The sequence below is a fragment of the Sebastes umbrosus genome, chromosome 20 (assembly GCF_015220745.1).
Source record: "Sebastes umbrosus isolate fSebUmb1 chromosome 20, fSebUmb1.pri, whole genome shotgun sequence".
Classification (NCBI taxonomy): Eukaryota; Metazoa; Chordata; class Actinopteri; order Perciformes; family Sebastidae; genus Sebastes; species Sebastes umbrosus.
The window spans coordinates 15,812,375-15,835,168 of record NC_051288.1 but is presented as its reverse complement, the minus strand read 5'-3'; the positions used below and the strand labels follow the sequence as shown (position 1 = coordinate 15,835,168).

The following is a 22,794-nucleotide window of genomic DNA, read 5'->3' as shown; positions in this document are numbered from 1 at the left end:
CTTTTCTGTATACTTGTCAGTATGAGCCAAGTAGACTTTTCTATATACTTGTCAGTATAAGCCAAGTACACTTAGACTTTTCTGTATACTTGTCAGTATGAGCTAAGTATACTTAGACTTTTCTGTATACGTGTCAGTATACGCCAAATATACTTAGATTTTTCTGTATACTTGTCAGTAGACGCCAAGTACACTTAGACTTGTCTGTATACTTGTCAGTATACGCCAAATATGCTTAGACTTTTCTGTATATGCCAAATATACTTAGACTTTTCCGTATACTTGTCAATATGAGCCAAGTATACTTATGTATACTTTTGTTAATTATATCTCTGATAAGTACATAAAAAGTAAAATGAAAGTATACTCTCTTATTTTAAGTTTAAAATAAGTATACTAATAGCACACTTGAATAAACTTCTTTTTGGTAAGTGAAGTACTGTAGCCTACTGGATACTGCATTTTAGGTACTTTATTTAGTTTACTTTGAAGCCAATACTTTACACTCTGATATTGCTACTTTTCACTAAAGTAAAAGATATGAGTACTTCTTCTCTGTGCCACATATTATATATATATATATTACATTTTTCTTGCAAACAAGATGGTGTTTCTCACACAGCACTTTTGGAGCTAAAGGCCTCCCTCCAGTAATTGGACACTATAATTCAGTACCAGTCATGTAACTATGCCACAATGTACAGTGCTGTATATTGTCTGTTGAATTTGTATTCAAAGTGCAACTCAAGCTGATACAGTAGCAACAATATTAACTGCCTACTAATAACTGACCTAATTGACAAACGGCTGTTACACTGCGGTAGAAACATGTGTTGTAGTTCTGAAAAACACATATCACTTTGCCGTGCTGGAAATGTCCATCTAAAAATAAATGGAGGCATTTCTGTTGGAGTCAGCAGCAGCTACGTATATAGCTGAGAGTTAAACAAAGGACATCTTCAAGACAGAGTAAAGTATCTACTGTACAAAGAACCGGACAGACTCGTCGTGAGGTAAGAACAAGATAAACATGCAGAGTTACATTCTCTGCTGATAGAAAAAGGGGATAATAAGCTAAATGTTATCACTGGTATCAGAACATCTCCACCCTTTACAAACACTCATGTAGTTCATCTGTGATCATTTGCAGTGTATGTTAAACGGAGACAAGAGCGGTTTACTGACAGTAAACAATGTGTTTGAAGTCGTAATGATAATAATTTACGAGCCCCAGATCTCCACTGACCCTTTACACGTAATGTTTCACACACAGTTATGTATCTGAGGGAATTTTTTTCCGTAAAAATATTATTTCTGCTTTACTGTGTAACTTCTAAAAGCCGTACCTCTGTGTTTTTAGAAGTTTTATTGAAATACATTTTGTTGCTGGCTTTGGTAAAAAGCAATGTCTCCTTGTATTTTACATTAGCCATTAAATCTCAATCTATATTAATACTGCAGACTTCAAAAAAGCACAATCATATCTTTTGTGACAATCTTTCCAATTGAAAGAAAACTGACTTGCATGTATGCTAATTTCTTTCCTGTACTATGTCAGTGTGATTCAGGCTACGTTCCCAATTGCATACTTTTTTATTTTTAGTACGTACTGCAGCTGCCCTTACTGTTACTGTTAAAATGCAGTATGCATACAATTGGGACATACTACTTCGTCCTAACATTGCACCTTGAACTTTGACCCTCTTGCTCATATATCCGCTGGGAAGAGGATTGTGGGTCAGAAGAGCCAGAAAAGCATGCTGGCTTGCAAACTGCAAGCCCAAACTTGCAAAAGCGCAGGCTTTACTGACGGTCGATCCAAATGTAGTTTGAAATCCTGGGAGCAAAAAAACTCAACTAAAAGATTTTGACTGTTAAAAGACTAATAGAGCTGAAATATATGGCATTTAATTTAACATTAAAACGGGCAGTTTATGCTGGGATGGTTCTCAACACACTTATACCAGATGTAACTGCAATCACAGTTTGCTTTTACTTCAAAATAAAAATCCTCAAGCTGTTTTCAAAGAACCAAATCAGCTGTATGAGTATTCATATGACAATTTCAGCCCGATAACAGGATGTTAGTCTGGATTAACTAAACCACATTTGAAGAACAGAGCCCTGGTCATTGAAATCCCATATTAGTCATCCATGATCATGAGACAGTGTCATGAGAACTTCCTCACAAGTTTTGGTTTCTTTGGAAAGAATAGAAAAATGAATCACAGATGCTTGAGCAGAAGAAAAACTGTCAGTGCAAAAACAAAAATGACCCGATGAGGACCCCTGCTGGTCGCCATGTATGTCTGAGAATATTAGTCAACCAAGTACCAATTTGGTTCCAGGATCTTTGTAGGACAACTGATAAAATACAAATGTTAAATTGAAATGATCACACCTGTGGTTTGCTTTCTTGGCCTTATTTAGTTGGATTATATCCAATCACAGGGGTCAATTTAACCACTATGGAATCAATTGAGTAATTGACAAGATTAGAGCAATTTATGTGATAACACTTTAATAATACAGAGAGGTTAGTGCCATTTAACACAGAAGGCAAGTGTGCGTAAATTGTGTATAAAAATGGAAAAAAAGGCAGCGTTGTTTGATCATCATGAATGCAATAACACATCAAATATTTCACTTATTGAAACATAAAAACAGTTTGGAGCTCAACATCATATTTAGAGATTAATAGGCTCAGCACACAGAATGGTCATTATCATATCTTTTATATGTACAAAAAACATTGCATTTAATTTGCAACATGTTTGAATGAAGCGTGCTAGAATCTTTGAATGGGTCATTATTATAATGGGTTATTATACATTTATTTTTATGGCTATAATAGAATTTTATTATTGAACGAATGTGATGTCGTATTTTCAAAGTAAAAAACCCAACTGAGGAGGCTCTGTTTTAATTATCGTAAACATTTGACAAGGCAGGTTGCAGTACATTTTGTTCATAGGCAACACTGTGTAGAGTATTTTAATTATTTATTTAAAGGCACAATTTCACCACCAGATGTCCCTCACTGCATGATAGATCAGTTTAGCTATATAGTTGTCAAATCATTATGGGAAACACTTTTCTTACATTTTAGACAACCACTTTTGAAGGTTACATTGAGGCACCATGTAGTTTTATAGTTATATTTCCTGGCTGTCACTGCAATCATGTTAAATGTGTCCAGCCCTCAGCATTTGGTACCGCCGCACAAGGCACTGGTATGAACCGTACTGGGCGTTACATTAACTATAACGTTAACCTCTGGCCTCTCCGGTTCAGCTTTCGCTGCGAGGCTACAGATTTCCACCTGGAGTCGCTGCGCCGCGCACACCGGCTGTGACCGCTACGTCTTCCTCACGGCGATTGCCTCATTAACGTTATAGTTCTCTCATAGCATTGGGTTTAAATTCTAAATATTGCCAAATAGGTGCTTTTGCTTTTTTGTTTTGACGCCAAATCCTCCACCATCGTCTTGTTTGTCAACTCTCTCTCGTCCCGTGTGTGAAATCTGACTCCAGCTACTCTGTGCTGAGACTCTATACGGAGCAGACCCTTTCACTTTCAGACTGTAGCATCCGTCGTCCAACTATGTATTGATGCTGCGATGTACTGGTGCTGATACGCCAAAATGAACTAAATGTGATTTATTTCTATAAAAAAAGCAATACGACGGTGGGGGCGGTGGGCAAGTAATGTAATCAGTGTGTGCCCGACCACCGTGTAACACCGACTACCGTGCCAAGCCTACTGCGCGTTCCATTAACTATAATGTAAACCCATCTGTGGCAACAGTTACCGCTCTGAGAAAGTGCACCTGGAGTGTGGTGACGTAGTTTCAAGAGCGAAAGAGACACATCGGGTGGGCGGGCGGGAGAGGAGGTGGATGGGTCCAACAAACACAAGACTTTTATCCAGGAGACCTGTTCGTGTCCCGTGCGTCACGTTACAATCAGCTGTTTGTTCGTGTCCCACACTGTACAAATGTATTAGTATTAAGCCCAACCATGTAGTTCTTTCCTAAACCTAACTATAGTGGTTTTGTTGCCTAAAGACGCCAAGGGGCGGTATGCGACGAGTTGGGAGGAGAACATGTTGATGTGTTAAATCTTATAGCATTGCAGAAATATATGCAAATAGGATTTAGCCGTGTGGTTTTTTTATGTTTTATCTTCCCTAATTGCTCTCGAACATCTGGAGAACGCAGCATGCTCATTAGATTGAACTCTTCGATCAGTTGGTTCAGTAGTTAAATGGTCACATTTCCATCTACCATGCAGGCAAACATCAGGCTTGAGGGGGGTAGAGCAACACCTCCCAAAAGAAAGTTGGAAAGAATACAAAAATCTTACATAAGAGCACACTGGGATGAACTTCACATAATCACAATGAGTCGACTCCAGTTCCCATTCAAAAATCCACATCAGATCTTACTTCATGCTGGGAGAAGGAGACCTGGCCAAACTTAACAATACTTGTCCAAGTGGCCAAAAAGGAAAAAACAATGTCACAAATGTAAATAACAAGAAGAATTATTTGGGAAACTTCTTCTAGGCGTTTTTTTTTTTTTTAAAACAAGGTATGCTGGAGAGGGAGAGAGTTTTGAGAGACGTAGAGCGAGACAGAAAGCAGGACTGAGAGGGTGGGGAGAGGAATGTGAGGCGCTGCTCTGGTGTGGATGGAGGGAAAACTCCTCTCTCTTGTGCTTTGGTAGCGTCTCAGCGTTGAATTACACCCACAGCTGGACAAAACATACTGAGCCCACTATTTAAGATCATCCATTCAAAGAAACAGCAAGCATTTAAAAAAAAAAATGGAAGCTGAATAATCCATCACTATACTGTAAAGAGCTTCAACATGAATATGTATTGAACACAGAAATACAAAGTGCGTAAAAGCAAAGCAAAGTTTTTCTTCATAATTTTTGAACCCACTCCTTGTACATATATCTATAAGAGGAATGACTAAGTAACACATAGAGTAGTTCTGTAAACTTGGCACAATTTTTTGATTTTGAAGAGGCAATGTAGGATTTAAGAAAGCAGCTAAATCAATTAAGGCGAGAAAACCTGCCTTCACATGGCTTGCCAAGTAAGAGATAATGTACAGCGAGCCGGTCATTGTTGTGAAATAAACACCGGCACGAAGCGGAGGGGTCCTGCATCACCCTGAAGGGGTTTATTTCATAACAATGACCCGCTAGCTGTACATTATCCCAGCTACTTACTTAGGAAATCAATAATTTGACACAAAAATGGTCCGCCAGCGTCCGACATCAGAAGAAAACCCGCAGGGGCGACGAGTGTCAAGGCAGGGAAGTCCCGCTAATAGTTATTCACAGTTGGCTTGACGGCAGCGGTGAAAGCTGGCTTTAAATTTGGCACAAATATGCGCAAAAAATATAACAATTTAAACGAGAATACAATACAGACCTATCGTCTGACAACATTCATCAAAGAGGAATTTGAGTAGTGCATCACAACCCATGAAACTAGAATGATAACTGACATTCCTGACAAGTCTTACACTAATATTTACTGATAAAACAGGCAAATTTGATTACAGTTAGTCATTACTTCAAATTAATAATCTGTAACAGGATCCAAGGAAATACCAAAACACAGTAATATATTCTGATTACATTCAAATTACTTTGCCAGATATGAGGTACGATGCCGATTAAAGAAAAAAGTGAAAAAGGGAAATGCATTTCAGGTTAAATCTTTTACTTTGAAGACAGTACCAGGGCCGGTATGTATGAAGACACTTTTTTTTTTAATCTTAAATATGTTCAAATTCTATTAATGACATCATGATGCTCTTATTCTTACAGTTAAGAATAAGTGTCATAAGAAAAAGAGTCTTCCGTCAGCTCCCAAATTAATAGAGAGCTGATATATGATTTTGTTTTGAAAGACAATGAATAACAAAACAAAGAAAGTGCAAATCAAAACGATTCTTAATATATAAACTTTTTTATAATCTTTTCATGGTAATGCTTCATTTTTAGGTCGACCTCTGCGACACAATTAAGCATGTCATTGAATAACATTTTCTGGTTCTCACTTAAAATGGTTACTATCTTTAATTCATCTAACATTTTTATGAATATTTTAGCTTTTTTATAGTATATAATCTTTCCTCTTGTGCGCTGCAATATAGTGAAGCAATGGCTGCAGTGCATGATGGGTAATCTGGATCATGACTATGATGACTGATGCATTATTTTCAGCTTCTATATTCAAAGCTGTGTCTTTTTTTTTTTTTTTTACATTGTTTACTCAGAAGTCAATGTATAGAACAATAAATGCGACCCTTTCTTAGAGGTTTCATACATACTGACCCTGGTTTGTTGTGATAACAAATATTATTCTTGAGCTGTTGCTGAGCTGACCTAAATATTTGAAGCTGCACCCCTTCATTTTGTCATTTTTAAAAACCATCTGTAATACGAATACAACCCCAACAATCCCCCAACACAGACACTACACTGTAGACATATTGCACGACAAAATCCTCATAAACATTTGAAAATACTGACAAAGTCAAATAATTCATGGCATCTTGCTTTTCTTCTCTTTTTGACAAGTGAACAATAGGGAACTCATTCAGGAAGTGCTTGAAAATATCATTCAAATAAACACTCTTACTCAATCCTCGGCTTTAACTTCCTCTGTGGTCTCTTCTTTCTTCTCGTTGGCGGCACCTTCAGGTTTTTCCGCGTTTTGTACCGGCTCAGGGTCGGACTTTGGCTTCTCGGGCTCGGACTTTGGCTTCTCGGGCTCGGACTTTGGCTTCACCTCCTCCTTCTTCGCTTCAGGCAGAAGGATGACTTTCCCGATGTTAAGGCGTTCGTGCATGCGCTTCATGGCATCAGCCACCTGACAGAAGACAGAAGAGCAGAACAGATGGGCACAATAGCTATTTTTTCCCACCTATTTTTGGGGCTAGTTTGATGTAATGTATACTTAAAACATTTCTATTGATCAATTTAAGGTTATGCATTGCTTTTTAACATCATGTCAGAAATATGTTTTATCCTCTGCGTTAAATACGTCCATAAATAAGTCAAATCCATAAAAAAAAACAGCGACATACCCAGAATACATTTCCTTTTAAAACTTAGAAATATATTCTACATGAGCACACGCTAACGACCGATGAGTCGAAATGAGGAGGAAGACAAACGAACACAATGGCTATCTATGTATCTCTGCCATAAGTCATCTTCCTATTATTTCCTGCCTCAGCTATTGTCCGTTTCCTGCTTGCAAACACAAAGCCAGGGTCGTCTCGCATCACACGCCTGTCTATCCTTGAAGCCAGCCGGGGAAACTCGAAACACAGAGAGATATCCCCTGTATCCCGTGGATGCCACGGTAACAATTTAGACCGTCACCTAGCAACGGCCCTTAAGCACCGACTCATCTGATGAGGGGGATCGAGGTTTGCTCCCCTGCCACACATGAGTGATGGGAAAGTGGAAAACACCAGAAGATTGTGACGCAGAAGAAGCTTCAGAGGAGCTCCTCCTGTGCGATGTCCATTCATCTCATGTCTGTGAATACATGAGTGTGCAGCTGAGAAAACAATAAGGGCTTCTTTTGTATTCAAACCTTTATGATATTGTTTGACATGTCGGGAAATACGCTTATTCGCTTTCTTGCCGAGGCTCAGATGATAAGATTGATACCGCCCTATAAATATGAAGCTATAGCCAGCAACAGGTTAGCTGAGCTTAGCATAAAGACTGGAATAGTCTGGATATCGTATAGAACCTTTAAGAATTATGTGCAGCAAATCAGCAAGACATCCACTGTCATTTTATTTCTTTTCATTTCTACGAGTAGCAGAGGTAGATACTGTTTCACCTCAGCCCCAAAAATGTGCAATCATGCATGCATACTTCCTCTTTCACATTTGAGATTTAAAACATGATCAAACTAACCTCCTCAAAGTGATAGCATGAGTCAATGCGGGGCTTGATCTTCCCTTGCTCGTAGAGTTCTATCAGCTTGGACATAGTCCTGTTGATGAGCTGCTCATCAGTGATGTAGCCCAGATGGAAGCCGCTGACGGACTTGTTGGCCTGCATCAGTTTGAGTGTGGTGAGAGAGAACTGGTAGGCCCAGGTTTTTGCCATGGCCAACAGGTTCTTCTTCTGGCCTGTCACACAATTGGCCGCACCTAATGACGCATAATAGAACAGAGTTCATTAACAACCGCATAGAAGATTTATAGCTGTCATGTAGAAAGTTAGAGATGATGAAAATGTTGTCAATTAAGTGGTGTCCCAATTCAGTTTCGGCACCTGAGCTGAAGCTGATCCTTAGATCTTGTTTTGTTGAGTAATAGTATAAAGTATGTACTATATACTTATTTATTAGGGTGGAATAAGGTAATATTCTCTTTTTTATTTCTTTGGGAGATGCAAGAGTTGTAGTCTACTATGTCTAACTTAACATCAAGTATCTGATTGTTTTCTATCAGTGATGGAGGATGTTTTCAGATCCTGTACTTAAGTAAAGTAGTAATACTGCAATATGAAAATACTCCATTACGAGTAAAAGCCCTGCATTCAAAATGTCACTTAAAAGTATGAAGTATTATTGGCAAACTGTTCTTAAGATATCAAAAGGAAAAATAGCTCATTATGCAGAAAAATGGTCCCTGTGAATGTACTATTACAGTATATATTATAGTATATAACTGAGTTATTATTATTGATTCATAAGCAGCATTTTACGGTGCCAATTATAACTACTTTTATACTGTGTTGTAGTTTAATCTACAAAAATGCATCACATGTTCTAAAAATAAAAATAGATTTTTTTATGTAAAATTTAAATCTTCAGATTAACTTCTACCTTAAGCTTTCAGATAAAAATTGCAAACAATATCTCCCTCTGAATTGGATTATACAGTAGCATGAAATTATAAAAATTGAAGTAAAGTACCTCAAATTTGAACTAATGTTCAGTATTTGAGTAAATGTACTTGTGTTACTTTCCACCTCTGTTAGCTACCATTCAAGTCTATTCATTTTTTGATAAAATGATGCAAAACAGCATCATTATAATTAGTTAGAACTCAAGCAATTTAAGTAAAACAAAGCAAAAATACAAATACATTAAGGGAGACTCATCAAATGCATTAAAATGTGTTTTTTTTCTGTTTCCAGATGTCTTACCAAAGACTACAAGCTGGCCCATAGATTTCAACAAATTATAGCCTTTCTGGGTGTCTGAACCACCGAGTGGGTCGAGGACAATGTCCACTCCTGCAGAGAGACAGAATTTAAAAATGGAAATGGATGGGAAGGAAAAATAAAGATGAGGAACTTTTATATTCATGAAGCAAAACACATATTAACATTTAATATGGAAATATGAACTTTCCTGGCCATGCGAGTAAGCTACTGATTCGTGCTTTGAGTGCTGAAACACTTATGATGTGCAGTGAAAACAGTTGTGTGTTTTCTCACCCTTCGGGCTGATTTTGTGGATTTCCTCCACGTAGTCTTTGGTGCGGTAGTCAATGGGGTGAGTTACGCCTTCTTGGGCAATGGTCTCGTGTTTGGAGGCTGACGCCGTGCCAAAAACAGTCACATCTGGCACAGTCCGACACAGCTGGGTAACGGCGGTACCAACACCACCTAGGGATGTGCAGACAGCAGCACAGACAGAAGTGAGAATAGTAACTGAAGGTGTTTCATTTTTCACATTAAAAGCTTTTCAACCTCTGTGATTCCTATCTGAAATGAGTGATTTAAATCATGAAACAATGAATCTAAACCAGTGCTTTTTAACTCATAATACCTTGCAAGGATGTGTTGTATGGCTCAGTCATTCAAAACTCATGCCGTGCAGCCAAACATTGTTCAAAACCCACATAATTTACAGTAGATTAACAGTGGTGGGATTATGGTTTGATTCATTTCTAATGACTCAAGTGATGGTAGTGGCATCACACTCAGTTCTACAGTGGTTGGTGATTGTAGGGTGGTTGAAATCTTGGAAGACCGAGGAACAAACAGCTGAAATAGCAGACAGTGTTGTCTGGACAATGATGGCTGCTTGGACGTGCAGACTCACCAGTAATCCTTCCTGCCCTCTCCTTCACCCTGGCTGATTCATACAGGTCAGCTGACAGCCACCCACACGCTCAACCCTGAAACGTGGTCTTTGAGAGAAGGAGGGGATGCATGCAGCAGAGCACTGGACCGTGATGGTGGATGCTGATATTAACTGACCTATATACTTGGACTGGAGAGCGGTTGATAAACACTGAGCTCTCTTGAGTCACTGCAGCATTAACGTCTTTTAAACATATAATAAATAACTTCAAATAGACAAAAGCTAAAAATGACAAAAATGGCATTGTGACTCATTCAAAAAGGCGGAGGAGTCATTTGAGTAGACGGGCAAAGCTCAAGTGCTGAGACATTATGCTGATCTGTCTTAAAGCTAGGAGTGGTAATCTAGAGTTGTTTTTCCGATACCGATACCAGTATCGGAAATACGTCAGAAACGGCCCAAAATTTGTGAAAATTGGCGAGTATGTTATGTATGCTCCACTCCGATACCATAATTTATTAACCCAGAAAAAAATCCACTCGTTGAACCAGATTATTTTATATATTATTAATTTATGTTCTGTAACTGACAAACTGAATAAGAAAAGAAAGTTCTATTGCATTCATTCTCTGTATGTATTTGTTCATGTTTTATTAAGGATTTAACCTGAGCCAGGCCATACAATAAAGACAGTGATAATATCACATCCATACATAGTCAGTAGTAAACAGCTGTTGAATAATAATAATAACTATATAATCTTTTTTTATCATGCTGGTATCGGATCGGTACTCGGTATCGGCCGATACCACAAGTCCAGGTATAAAAATCGGTATCGGGAAGGAAAAATGGCATCCGAAACATCTCTAGTAATCTTGAGAAACCAGAAAGAATAAATTTTAAAAAATTATCCTACCGAAAAAAACAGCCCGGGGTTGCCAACTCTTTTCCAATGAAAGAAGCTAGCAGCACTAACTCCAAACGTTAGTAAATCTAGCGAGAAAGTCGCCAAGTCTGCAACACTGACAGTCCGTCACTTCAGGCTTCCCTCCAAAGCCACTCCCCTACAATTATCATTATGGACATAAATATATCTTAATGAATGTGAACAATGAGCATGGCTATTGTTAGTACTCACAGCTAACAAGCTGGCAGCTTGTGGAAGACTCCAAATGAAATGTTTGAACAGGTTTATTACAGTCCTGCGACAGCCGGAAATGCCGGTTTTACATTTTTTAGTCAGAGCATTTGATTTATTGATTGCCATCGGGATGAAATGAAAAATCCAACAAATATAACAAAAATATGCTTTTGAAGAACATTACCAACCCCAGCTTTAACTAGTGACTACAAAGCAGGCTTTTATAATACATAATATTTATCTCTAATTTATCCATGCTTACAGTTTTGGACAGACACTGGGTGCAAAATTCCCAGCACTCACATAATAAGGTCATAATTACTATTGTTAAACAACTGAAGTACACATTATGTTGTCTTGAAGATGTTTCACTGACCGTCTGAAAGGTTTTATGGTCGTCACACCCTCGAGAGAGGAACATCTGAGGGCGTGTCTCAACTGCTCAGGTTAAACTATTCCATCACATTGTAACACATATAAAGTACAGCACAATAAGGCACAGGTAATGTGTGATCAATCAGGGATTTATTCAGATTTTTAGCTAAAATAACAGTGTTTTTTGAAAGTGAATAAAATGTCGATTTGGCTGAAAGCACTGTCTGCTATTTGTTTCTCAATCTTCTAAGGTTTAGAAGTGTAGTGCCACTACGGTCACTGGAGTTATTCGAAATTAATCTGACCATAATCCCACCACTGTTAATCTACTCTACATGTATGACCTTTTAACCCCTTGAAATCCAGTTTTCCCCTACTCATTTTCTTTAAGTATCTCAAAGGTTGAAAAATCATCTTATTCTAACTGACAGTAATACATATACTGTATATATTCTGTTTCAGCTTGTTCCAACTCTAAATTATGTGTGATTTGCATCTCTTTATACATATTTGTCCCAGAATTCAGCTGGACATAACTGATATCTTTGGAAAGTTTGGGGTCTCCACTAGAATTTTAAATAAAGTTATGTTGTTTTGAACAATGCTTGGCTGCACTGCATGAGTATTTCCAACAGCAGTGGATAAAACAAATCCCACTATAAGGTCCATTTAGTTTACCTTGCACGGCAGCTGGATTCTTGCGATGTCACGAGATCATGTGGAAAATATCAGGATCAAATATCACACGAAAATCCATCGTTATCAGGCTTCAAGTAATGTGTTTTTGTTTTTTTCTAAAAAACAATAGGGGCTCCTGAAGGTTAGTGGAGATGCTGCAATAGCATCAGTTATATCAGAACTGGAGATTACTTCTTCATTGAAAGAAGAGCAAAGAACAACACTGAAGGCTTTTCTCTGTGGAAAAGATGTTTTCGCTCTTCTCCCGACTGGCTTCGATAAGAGTTTGATTGACAGATGCTTCATCCAATCACCTGCCTAGTATTTTTGTACGTGCCTGCCCTTTTACAAACAGTTTCCAATGACGGCTTCTCAGATTGTTCTGTGTAACAAACCATCTGGCACGTCAGGTTACCATTTAGTAGCTGTTCTGGAGTAGCAACTAACGATTCTTTTCATTGTCGATTAATCTGTTGATTATTTGCTCAATTAATCGATTAGTTGTTTGGTCTATAAAATGTCAGAAAATGGTGAAAAATGTCAATCAGTGTTCGGATGACGTCCTCAAATGTCAAATATATTCAGTTTACTGTCATACAGGAGTAAAGAAATCAGAAATATGGAGTTTTCCCAGTTGTCATACAATTGTAGATGTCCAAATCTTGTTTCTGAGCAAAAGCTGAGGTTCAAAGTTCATTGTTAAAAGATGCATATCATCCTACTGTGATTAAAAAAAGAATACTACACGCACCTTGGTTATTTAAACACACACAATTCTCTGCAGTAAATGAGACGTATTTGCTTGTTACAATGTTGGAGCCCCTTTTTGAAATGTCAGGTGTTGCCAAAGCAACCACACCTGATAATTATCCTGTTTTCCATTTTATGAATAAGCTGCTATGAGACCGCAAAACACACACACATACACACACACGCACACACACACACTGTCTCTATATTCACCCGTGACCCACGGTCTCTCGGCTTTTCAGCACAGAAATGCGGCGGCATTCAGAGAAGTGATTAGTGTCCCGGAGTGAACGAACTGTGTGACTCTTCACAGGTTACCCAGGAGACTGGTGGGGGACGATTGTTATACGTCACAATGTGGGAGACGGTCTGTCCAACCGCACACAACATAATGGAGACCACTAATTTAGTTTTGAGGAGATCAATCGTGTCTAAAATCACAATTTTGTTCATTTATCATGTATAATGTTTATACTGTTGATATCTTTTTCCAATTAAATTCAGTGTATTGTGTATGTTGTTGTCAAGTATTTTGCTAAACTATGTCTGTTTTTTACTATGTCTAAAATTATTGATAGATACATACACATCGTGTATATTACATTACTGTAATTAGTTCATATAATATGCAGCCTGGAGGGTTTTTAGGCAATTCTCCTTCACATCCCCTTGCAAATTATATATTGTATCTTTTACATTTTTTTACATGTGTAAATAAATAAACAAATAAGAAAACTGGTCCTTTAAATGATGATTCAATTATAAAAATTGTCATTTAAATGGCACAAATTCGACAGCATACTTAAATTAAACGGAGAGAAGAATCCAGACTTTAGAGAAATTACTTTTTGTAATTTGTTGGATTTTGTTATAACTTGCTGGAATGATGCATCTTCATTATTATGGCGTAATATTTTCAGATGACACGGATCACTCGCTGCCTCAGGTTTTCAGTAATCACTGAAATTCATTGTGTGTGTGTGCGTGCGTCTCTTACCTGCTGCCATGTGGATGAGAACACTCTTGCCCGGCCTCACGTTGACGATCTCAAACAGCATCATGTAAGCGGTCAAGTAGTTAACTGGGAGAGCAGCACCTTCCTCAAAACTCATCTGCTCGGGCATGAGGAAGGTGCGGTTGGCGGGCACGACAACCACTTCCTGCCACATGCCACAGAGGCTCAACACCATGACTCGATCCCCCACCTGAGGGAAGGAAGAGGAAGAGAGGAGAGAAAGTTATGGAGGGGATCTTGGTGGTGATGTTGTGTCTGTGTCCTGACTAGAGTTGCAAAATTTCTGGACAATTTCTAAGGGAAATTTTTCGGGATTTTTGAAATTTTTGCACAATTTCAATATAAAAATCTGAAGTGATGCTCTTCCATCACATGCACAGATCATTCACCAGCATCCCATCAAATAGGAATCAACCCTGTGCATGCTCCCATCACATGTGCTGCCAACACTACTGCACTGTCTGAGCCAAAGGACTACATGCTTTCATGCAAGTTTTGATTATATTACTGGAGTGAATATATTTTGTATTTTTATGACATCTCAGTTAACCAGCAGGTAGTAGCCTAAAAAGTAAAAGTACACAGTTTATAACTTGTTAACACCTTTTGCTAGTTAGCTGTTATCATGTGGGATGTAGCTTGATTGAGCACGCTAATTGAGGAGTTTGAATTAATCTACTTCCATTCATTCTTTATTGCAAAACATTTATTTTATAGATTGGCTGTTCACTATAAACCAGGGCTATTCAACTTCAAAATCAAGTGGTGCCAAATAAGAAAATCACTGTGGGTTTGTGGGCCACACAGAATACTTTGTCAGTTAACGGCTACAAATAACTCTTACAGTATAATGTTAATAGACATTACTACATGGAATAAACAAGTCACACGCATTCCCTTTTCTTTCATCCGAGCCCTCAGGAAAACTGGCAGGAAACGAGCCGTGATTTGACATGTAGTGCCTCTTCATGGTGTATTTTTTCATCACGGTGATGCAATCGTTTCACAATAAACTACTTGTTGCGGCTGGTAAAGTACTAATATTTGGCGATTTTTACCATCGGCTTTACGTCTCTCTGGCTTTGAGAGAGACATTTTTAAGCTTGTTGTTAGCTTAACTAACGGGAGATTCTGTGTGGCCCGCCAGCCCAGAGTGCAATGTGAGGGTTGACTGAGAGAATTGATTTATTTGACATCGTAAAAGGTGAGTTTCTATCTGTATATGACATGATAAATGCAGCTTGAGCAGATAACTGCTATATTTCCATTTTATTCTTGTTAACATCCATTAACGCCCATGGAGAGTTCCAACTTGAATATTCCTGTAATTTTGCATCCCTAGTCCTGACTCTTTAAGGCTATGAAGGAATGAGTATAAGACAGATGTTGTTTGACTGTGAAAAGGAGAAGTAACTGCCTCTTCCATGAGCTCATTTCTCTTGTGTCACCACCACTTTGCTCTCATCTGCAGTGCCGGCAAATGCTAAATTGAGGTCAAACAGGCAGGAAATCACCTGATGTATCTTTGCTGTTGAATGACATGAGGGCAAGTTATTACTCTGCTGCTGTGCTCTGTCAACAATCATGTTCATATATTTGAACTAGTGAAATTATGGCAACAAGCAAAGACTATTTTCACTATCGATTAATCTGCTGATTTATTGTTTGGCCTACACAATAGTAAAAGATGCCAATAACAAATTTCCAAGTGCACAAAGCGTCATCTTCAAACTGTCTGAGTTGTCTGACCAACATTTTAGAACCCAAATTTGATTTACTGACATATATGACACAGAAAAGCAAAACAAATCCTCACATTTGAGAAATTTGAACCAGCAAAAGTTTTGCACAAACAAGGGGGCTCATGGGAAATGTTGTTCCTGCGTTGTGTCCTGTTTTCTTCCACGGGGACGCGCTAGTATAAAAGTGATCACTGGTGTTGCGAAACTTGCCAAGAAAGTGAAGGGCTCAGGAAAGAAGTGTGATTGTGAACGCTGCACTGCTTCCTGTTAAAACAGCCTCGAGAGCTCCGAGCCACGCCCACTTCCTGCTGCACACAAACCCATCACAATAGACAGATGACACACAAATAATTACACACCACATTAAAAAACACTCACACACACAAACACATCTTGCAGCATATGTCTGTTTATAGTGAGATAACTCTAATAGCTCAAACTTCCAGCTTCAACTTCCACCTCACATGACTCAGATGCTCCGTTTTGGGGTTGATAACATTTCTCAACCTCTGGGTCTTATGAAACTCAAAAAAACGCACGATAGTCAACTTTTAAAAAAGGCTGAGCTCAGTTCCTGGAACGCCGACATGACCCGAGGTAACTGAGGTGATGTTTGAAGTAGGACAGTGACAGTTTGTGTGGAAACCCGCTGTTTATTTTGAATCAGTTACTACGAAACTTTGGCCAGCAAACTAAGTGGGACAGTACAGTTTTTACTGCTGTTTATATCAATACATGGAAGATATAAACACAGGGCACCTGCTTTAAATTGACCGGATTATGTGCAGCTGAATACAGAACACATTGCTACACATCCTCTCATCACACAACACTTAGTTGATTAAAGAGATTATTTTGCAGAACAGATGGTGTGTTTCTTTCAAAGCGGCCAGTTGGAACAGTTTAACACACAAACATCAATCAAGTTATGAGGCATAATTATTGACCGTCAATGCTTTTTATCTCCAAGCATCTGTGACGAGGTAATGCTGTAATGGGATCCTACATCACACATCAGCTCTGTCTGCTTTCCAAGCGTCTTATGAAGCAGCCACACCCTGCTGTCCTCATCTGGAGAAACCTGGCTGCTGCTCGATAAAAACAGGATCAGCCTCTCTCGGTAAACACTTTGGCTTCCCTTAATGTGATTGTCCGCTGCTCTTTGTGCCTACACTGCAGTCCCACCCAGATTCTTACACCAACCTAACCAACCATCTTGAATCGTAACCATTTTCCACCTAAAAGGTCTTACTGGAATCCTTAAATTCACACCATTTCCTGCACTGCTGCATGTGGTGTTTTGTTGCTTCCTTCCAAAAAAAGGGATTTTGGGAACCCACCGCTCCCTCTATAGGATTCTTGCTCTTGAACAAGGAGAGAAGGATGGAGGGAGGAAGGAGAGGAGGGCAGGATAGGAGCGTAATAAATGGAGGAGGAAGAAGGGAAATTCCATACTGACACAGAGGGACACGGAGGAGCTTCGGTAATCCAAAACACACGTGTTAAACATGTTAAAGATGTGACTAATTGAAAAGAAGACTGATGACTGACCTCAAAGTGTAAGTTAAACCCGCAGTAGGCAGGATGGTTTTGGCATTAGTGGGCAAAGAATTCCATAATAACCTTTCAGCATGTTGTTATTCAAGTGTTCTGAGAGAGAACTAGACGTCTGCACCTCCTTGTTTGTCTGTTTTCAGGCTTTAAAAAATCTCGCCAATCACAGGTCATTTCAGAGAGAGAGCGTTCCTATTGGCTGTTCAAAGGCAGCTGTCAATCACTCCTGAACTCCGATCAAACGGTCAAACTAGGCAGCGCTGATCAAATATGAATCAATATTCTGTTACTGTAATGCCTATTTCTCTCCTCAAATGTTTTCAGAAACATCTTGTAGTGTACTGTTTAGCTGTAAAATGATGTCAACATGGCAGCCGGGTCAAAAACGTTCTCATTTTACAGCTAAACAGTACACAGTACACAGCAGGCTGTCGTGTCGATGTCATTAGGGGCACCGGAGGACACTGGAGGACCCAGAGGGACATGATTTTTTTCAGATTGACGGTCTCATGCACTACTGTCAGGATATAGTGACCGTTTTATAAAAATGACTTTTTTTTTTAAATCATATTCGCTCCATTTCTACCCACTTCCGCTTTAAGACCCAGTTCATGTTACAGCTAAATATAGTTACTGTGTCTCATGCTGGTGATTAGTATGGTCTGTGGTTTGAATAGCGCCATGAATCACACATATAATGTTTGTCAATTTAAAACATTATTTTTTAAGTAAAAAAAAGTCGCAGTTTGTTGTAAAACTGTATCAGACTGTGAAAATACATAATTAGAAAGATGACACACCCAAAAGTCGCGTAAGTGACGTCTCTCTCTCACTAAAGCTACGATGCGTGTGTGTTTCCTACTGGGATGTACTCACACGAGCTGATAAAAAAAGACCAGGAGTCGCTGGATAAAACACATCAGGTAAGATAACGTTTCATTTGTGCGTGGAACATAGCAAAGGCAGCTACCTAGCTAGTGTTGGTGACGTTTATTATATCTCAGACGAGAGATGTAGTTCACTGAGCGGTTTCACACAAAACTAAATTATACTACGACAAACTGCGACTTCCTTGACTTGCAAAATGATGTTGTAAACTGACAAACATCGTATGTGTGATTCATGGCGCGATTCAAACAGGATCATCAAATGATTTGTCTCTCACCGTTGACTACCGTTCATATTTTTTCCCCCAATGTGGTGGTCCACCGGAAGGGGCGGGACTTCGCCTCTCTATGGATGCACGTTGCCCCAGTTTGTGCCTCTCATGTATTAACATTACATCTAGTCACAGAGCGAAGCAGCAGATATTATTACTGAGAATTTATACCCAGCGATCTTTGAAACAAACTAAGTTGTTTAACAAGACTTGATGAATGAAAAAATATTCCTTACAAATTGAGCAAGGAAATATGTCATTTCCTGCTGCCATCTTTGTTTGGATTAGGAAAAAGTGGAACTTGGGAACTTTTTTTTTTATCATGCGACAGAATATTTTCCATCCGGACGGTTAGAAGGATAATTAATTAATGCACAAGAGGCACAAACTGGGGCTAGGATTCACAATGATTAACTGTGCAAAAGCTCCCTGAATGTTTCACTTCTCTTGACAAGAACAGCAGATCAAGGTTCAACTTATTCAGATCATAAAGAAAAAAAAAAGCTTCTTCAGTTTATGGAAGGATGAAGATTTAGAAGAAAAATGAGAGAGAAAATAACGTCAGATTTTTGTCCCTGAGTTCTGCATGGGAGTCATCGGTTGCTGAGATTTATATACAGAACAAATACATCGCCTCTTTCGAACCCAATGACACAGCTGAAAAATCCTGTTACTCATTCAAATATGAGTGTCTTCCATATGTACTACGAGTGTACTCACGCAGAACATAAGCGAACTCTGCTGCTTTGATTCTTTGTAGCAGCGCAAGTAAACAAGTGAAAGCTGGAGAGTTTCTGCAAAAGCCTGTGACATGAAGTCATGGAGGTTGCTTCCAATGAGTCACTATGTTTTTTATCCTCCATATGTTGAAAAATAATAAAACACAGTACACATAACCAGTGGCCTCTGGGATCAGCTCTGCAGCATCTCAGGAAAATGTGCTTTAACTGCAGGGATATCAGGTGCTTCAAATAGAGCAGTCTGCAGCTGACTGGATTTAAAAGGAGGCACAGACACATATAGCATATAAATATTCTGAACCTTTTTCATCAGACTTGATGAATTAAAATCTGTAAAACTCGACCTCTGGAAAGCTCTTATCAAGGAGAAGGTAAATGTACTCTGGGGAGAAGAATGTAAACACTCTTCAAGGACACACTGTAAATCAAACACTGTAACTGTTCATAACGCCAGAATTTTACAAGAAAAAACCTCTTTCCTCACATGAATAGACCGCATTACATTAATGGATTGTTAGACTGATGGAGGTTATTTATGAAGGGGTTCGGCTCTTTCCCTCTGCATACACAACATAATGTGCGGAGATGTTTTAAGACATAGAATAAGGCTGCTTGTACAAATAGATGGCATTGGTAGATGTTGCAAATTGACTAATTTATTGGTTCCAGCTTGTCAATTGTAAGGATTATCTGCTTTAATTTTTATATTATTGAATATTTTGGTGTGTTTTTTTTACTGTTGGTCTGACAAAACAAATGATTTGAAGTAGGACTGTCAAAGTTAACGCAAATTTGTTTTAACGCCACTAATTTCTTTAACGTATTAACGCAACTAGTGTTTTTCCTCAGTTTTAAAGCTAAAGTGAAGATACTGTTATCATATATATCATTTAATTATCATAAAACCTAAGGAATCTATTGGTACCAACAATGTCATACTAGCTTGTTGCGAAGGAGGTTAAATAACGCTCCAAAGTTACGCAAAATTTTGGCGAGGAAAAACTGGCATGGCCATTTTTCAAAGGGGTCCCTTGACCTCTGACCTCAAGATATGTGAATGAAAATGGGTTCTCTGGGTAACCACGAGTCTCCCCTTTACAGACATTCACAAATTCAGTCAGGAAGACTAGGGGTGCAATCTCATTCATTCTCATTTATTCTGGGTCTCTCTCTCATGGGCTATTACCATGTCAGCTGATTATGGGCGTCTCTCTCTATTCAGTGACCAATCAGATCTTGCCATATCTCCCTAAACCAATCACATTGTTGCTGTCAAAAGTTTAAAACTGTTCTCTTCTATGCTGCTTTCAGTGTCAGTATATCAGCACAAACTGATGCGACCCTCCATCGCCCCATCACCTCCAGATTCATCACATCAGAGTAATCCTGCTCCGCTTCATTCATCGGATCTGCATCAATCTTTTCACTACCACCATCACCTAGGTGAATAATCCTAAATCCAACTACAGCATCACTTCCCCCTTACTATGTCACATTGGGTGTAAATCGCCAAAGACTGTTACTATTCATAAATGTGTGCACTTTGTAATAAATTACCATGCAATTCATATGAGTCTCTCCTGATTGAAATATATATATTCAGATAAACAGTGAAGTAATGGCTGTTTTCATTTTTACAGGTTTCTCTACAACTTCCACAAAAGAAATGGGGGAGATGGAAAAAGATCTGTTTTAATGTTTGGAAAAGATTACCAACATGTTTTGGCCAGGAGTGACAACCCATGTGTCCACTGGAGAACCAATAGGATGCAGATTTACAGACTAGAAACACTTTGCATACTTCAGTAAGTAGTAGTGGTATTTAGTGGATATAGAAAGTGAGTGCACATTCAGAGGGCCTTTTCTGACTCACCTTCCTGTCCTTCACATCCTGCCCGACTGCCTCGATGACCCCTGACCCCTCCATCCCCATTGCGACAGGCGGTGCAGGCAGCAGCTCGTACAGTCCCTGTCTGCCCATCAGCTCGGCGAAGTTCAGCCCGCACGCCTTGATGTTCACGAGGACCTCTCCAGCCTCCAGCTGCTGCTGCTGCGTCTTCAGCGGCTTCACGTGCATCAGCTTCACCTTGTCATAGCCTCCGTAGCCGGTGAGGATCAGAGCCCTGCAGGAGACGGGCTTCTCCTCCTCGGCTGCTGCGGGGCTGCCGGACTCCTGCGGAGCTTCTGCAGCCGCCGGTGGAGGCTCCTCGTCGGGCATCTTCTCCTGCTGCAGCTGCGGCGGAGGAGTTGGAGCCTCTTCACCAGACATGATAATAACCTACTTGTGATGAGCGCACCTTCTTCTCTTGTGGTTTTCAGTCCAGATCAATAGTTCAGCCTGTTTTAGGGCGTTTTCTTTTTAAAAGATGTAACACTAAAGGAAAATAAAACAGTCCTGTTGAATGACAATATTTCTGGTAAAGTGATATAAAAGAAGTCCCTCACCAAACACAGAGGTTTCCTTTGTAAAATGAGCTTATTGCTGCGGGGTTTCCTGTCTGCGCTCAACAAGTGACTGACGTCAACACAAACACGTGTTAAACACTAATTCCGGTTTTGGTTTTCACAATAAAACACTTCCTGTGGACTCAAAAGCAATTAGTCAAAAAATTATATATAATATATATAATCTCACCAATTTCAAAAAGAGAAAAAGCAATGACTAAAATAAGATTTGATTAATGAAAACATATGTTATTATTCTTTTAATCTTTTAAAGGTCCCATATTATAAAAAAGTGAGATTTTCATGTTTTTTTTATTATAAAGCAGACTTGAGTCCTATATAAATACTGTGAAAGTATCGAAACACTCAATCCACAGGGAAACACACACAGCCCGTATTCAGAAACTCTGCATTTGAAACAAGCTGTCGGGATTTCTGCCCATTCTTGATGTTACAAATATACAATATTTAGACCCTTGACACAGTTTTAAATGTAAACATTCTAAATGTGTCCCAGTTTATTCCTGGTTGCAGTGTATGTGAATGTCATCAGCTGACAGGAAGTACACATGGACCCAATCTGTTGCCTAGAAACGCAATTCTGTTACAATTCCGTCAAAATGCGCTAAAACGGAGCGTTTCAGACAGAGGGTAAATACAGGCATATTCAGGCTGACAGTATGAGGAAAATTAAGTTTTTTTTTAACATTAAAGTATGTAATCATGTTCTAGTAGAAACACAAAATACAAGTATGAACCTGAAAATGAGCATAATATGGGACCTTTAAAATCAGTCCATGAGGTCACTGTGACCCAAGAAATCTAGGCTATTTTCTTTTGAACAACAACAATAATAACAATAATAAATCATATTTATATAGCACTTATCAGCAAAGATGTGTTGAAAAGTGCAGAATATGAAAGAATAATTACACCTAGTCTCTTTGTGGGTGCACTGTTTCCACACATCACCAATGTAACCTAAATATTGAAGCAATCTTTCTGTGAATGTAACTGAATGAGTTCCACACTTTTCAACTCAGTATAACCAAATGTGATATCAGCCTATATATAGCATTTCAATTACTCAGCTAATTGACATTAAAA

General features: G+C 38.9%; 1 protein-coding gene across 1 annotated transcript; it reads right to left on the bottom strand.

Annotated features, from left to right (window-relative positions):
* Positions 1-4,557: 4,557 nt before the first annotated feature.
* LOC119479143 (synaptic vesicle membrane protein VAT-1 homolog) lies at positions 4,558-21,766 on the bottom strand. Its single transcript, XM_037754424.1, has 6 exons — positions 21,116-21,766; positions 14,030-14,237; positions 9,497-9,667; positions 9,203-9,292; positions 7,961-8,199; positions 4,558-6,893 (listed from the first exon to the last, which is right to left on the bottom strand). The coding sequence occupies exons 1-6, from the start codon at positions 21,509-21,511 to the stop codon at positions 6,663-6,665; spliced, it is 1,335 nt and encodes a 444-aa protein (XP_037610352.1). The 5' UTR covers positions 21,512-21,766; the 3' UTR covers positions 4,558-6,662.
* Positions 21,767-22,794: the final 1,028 nt, after the last annotated feature.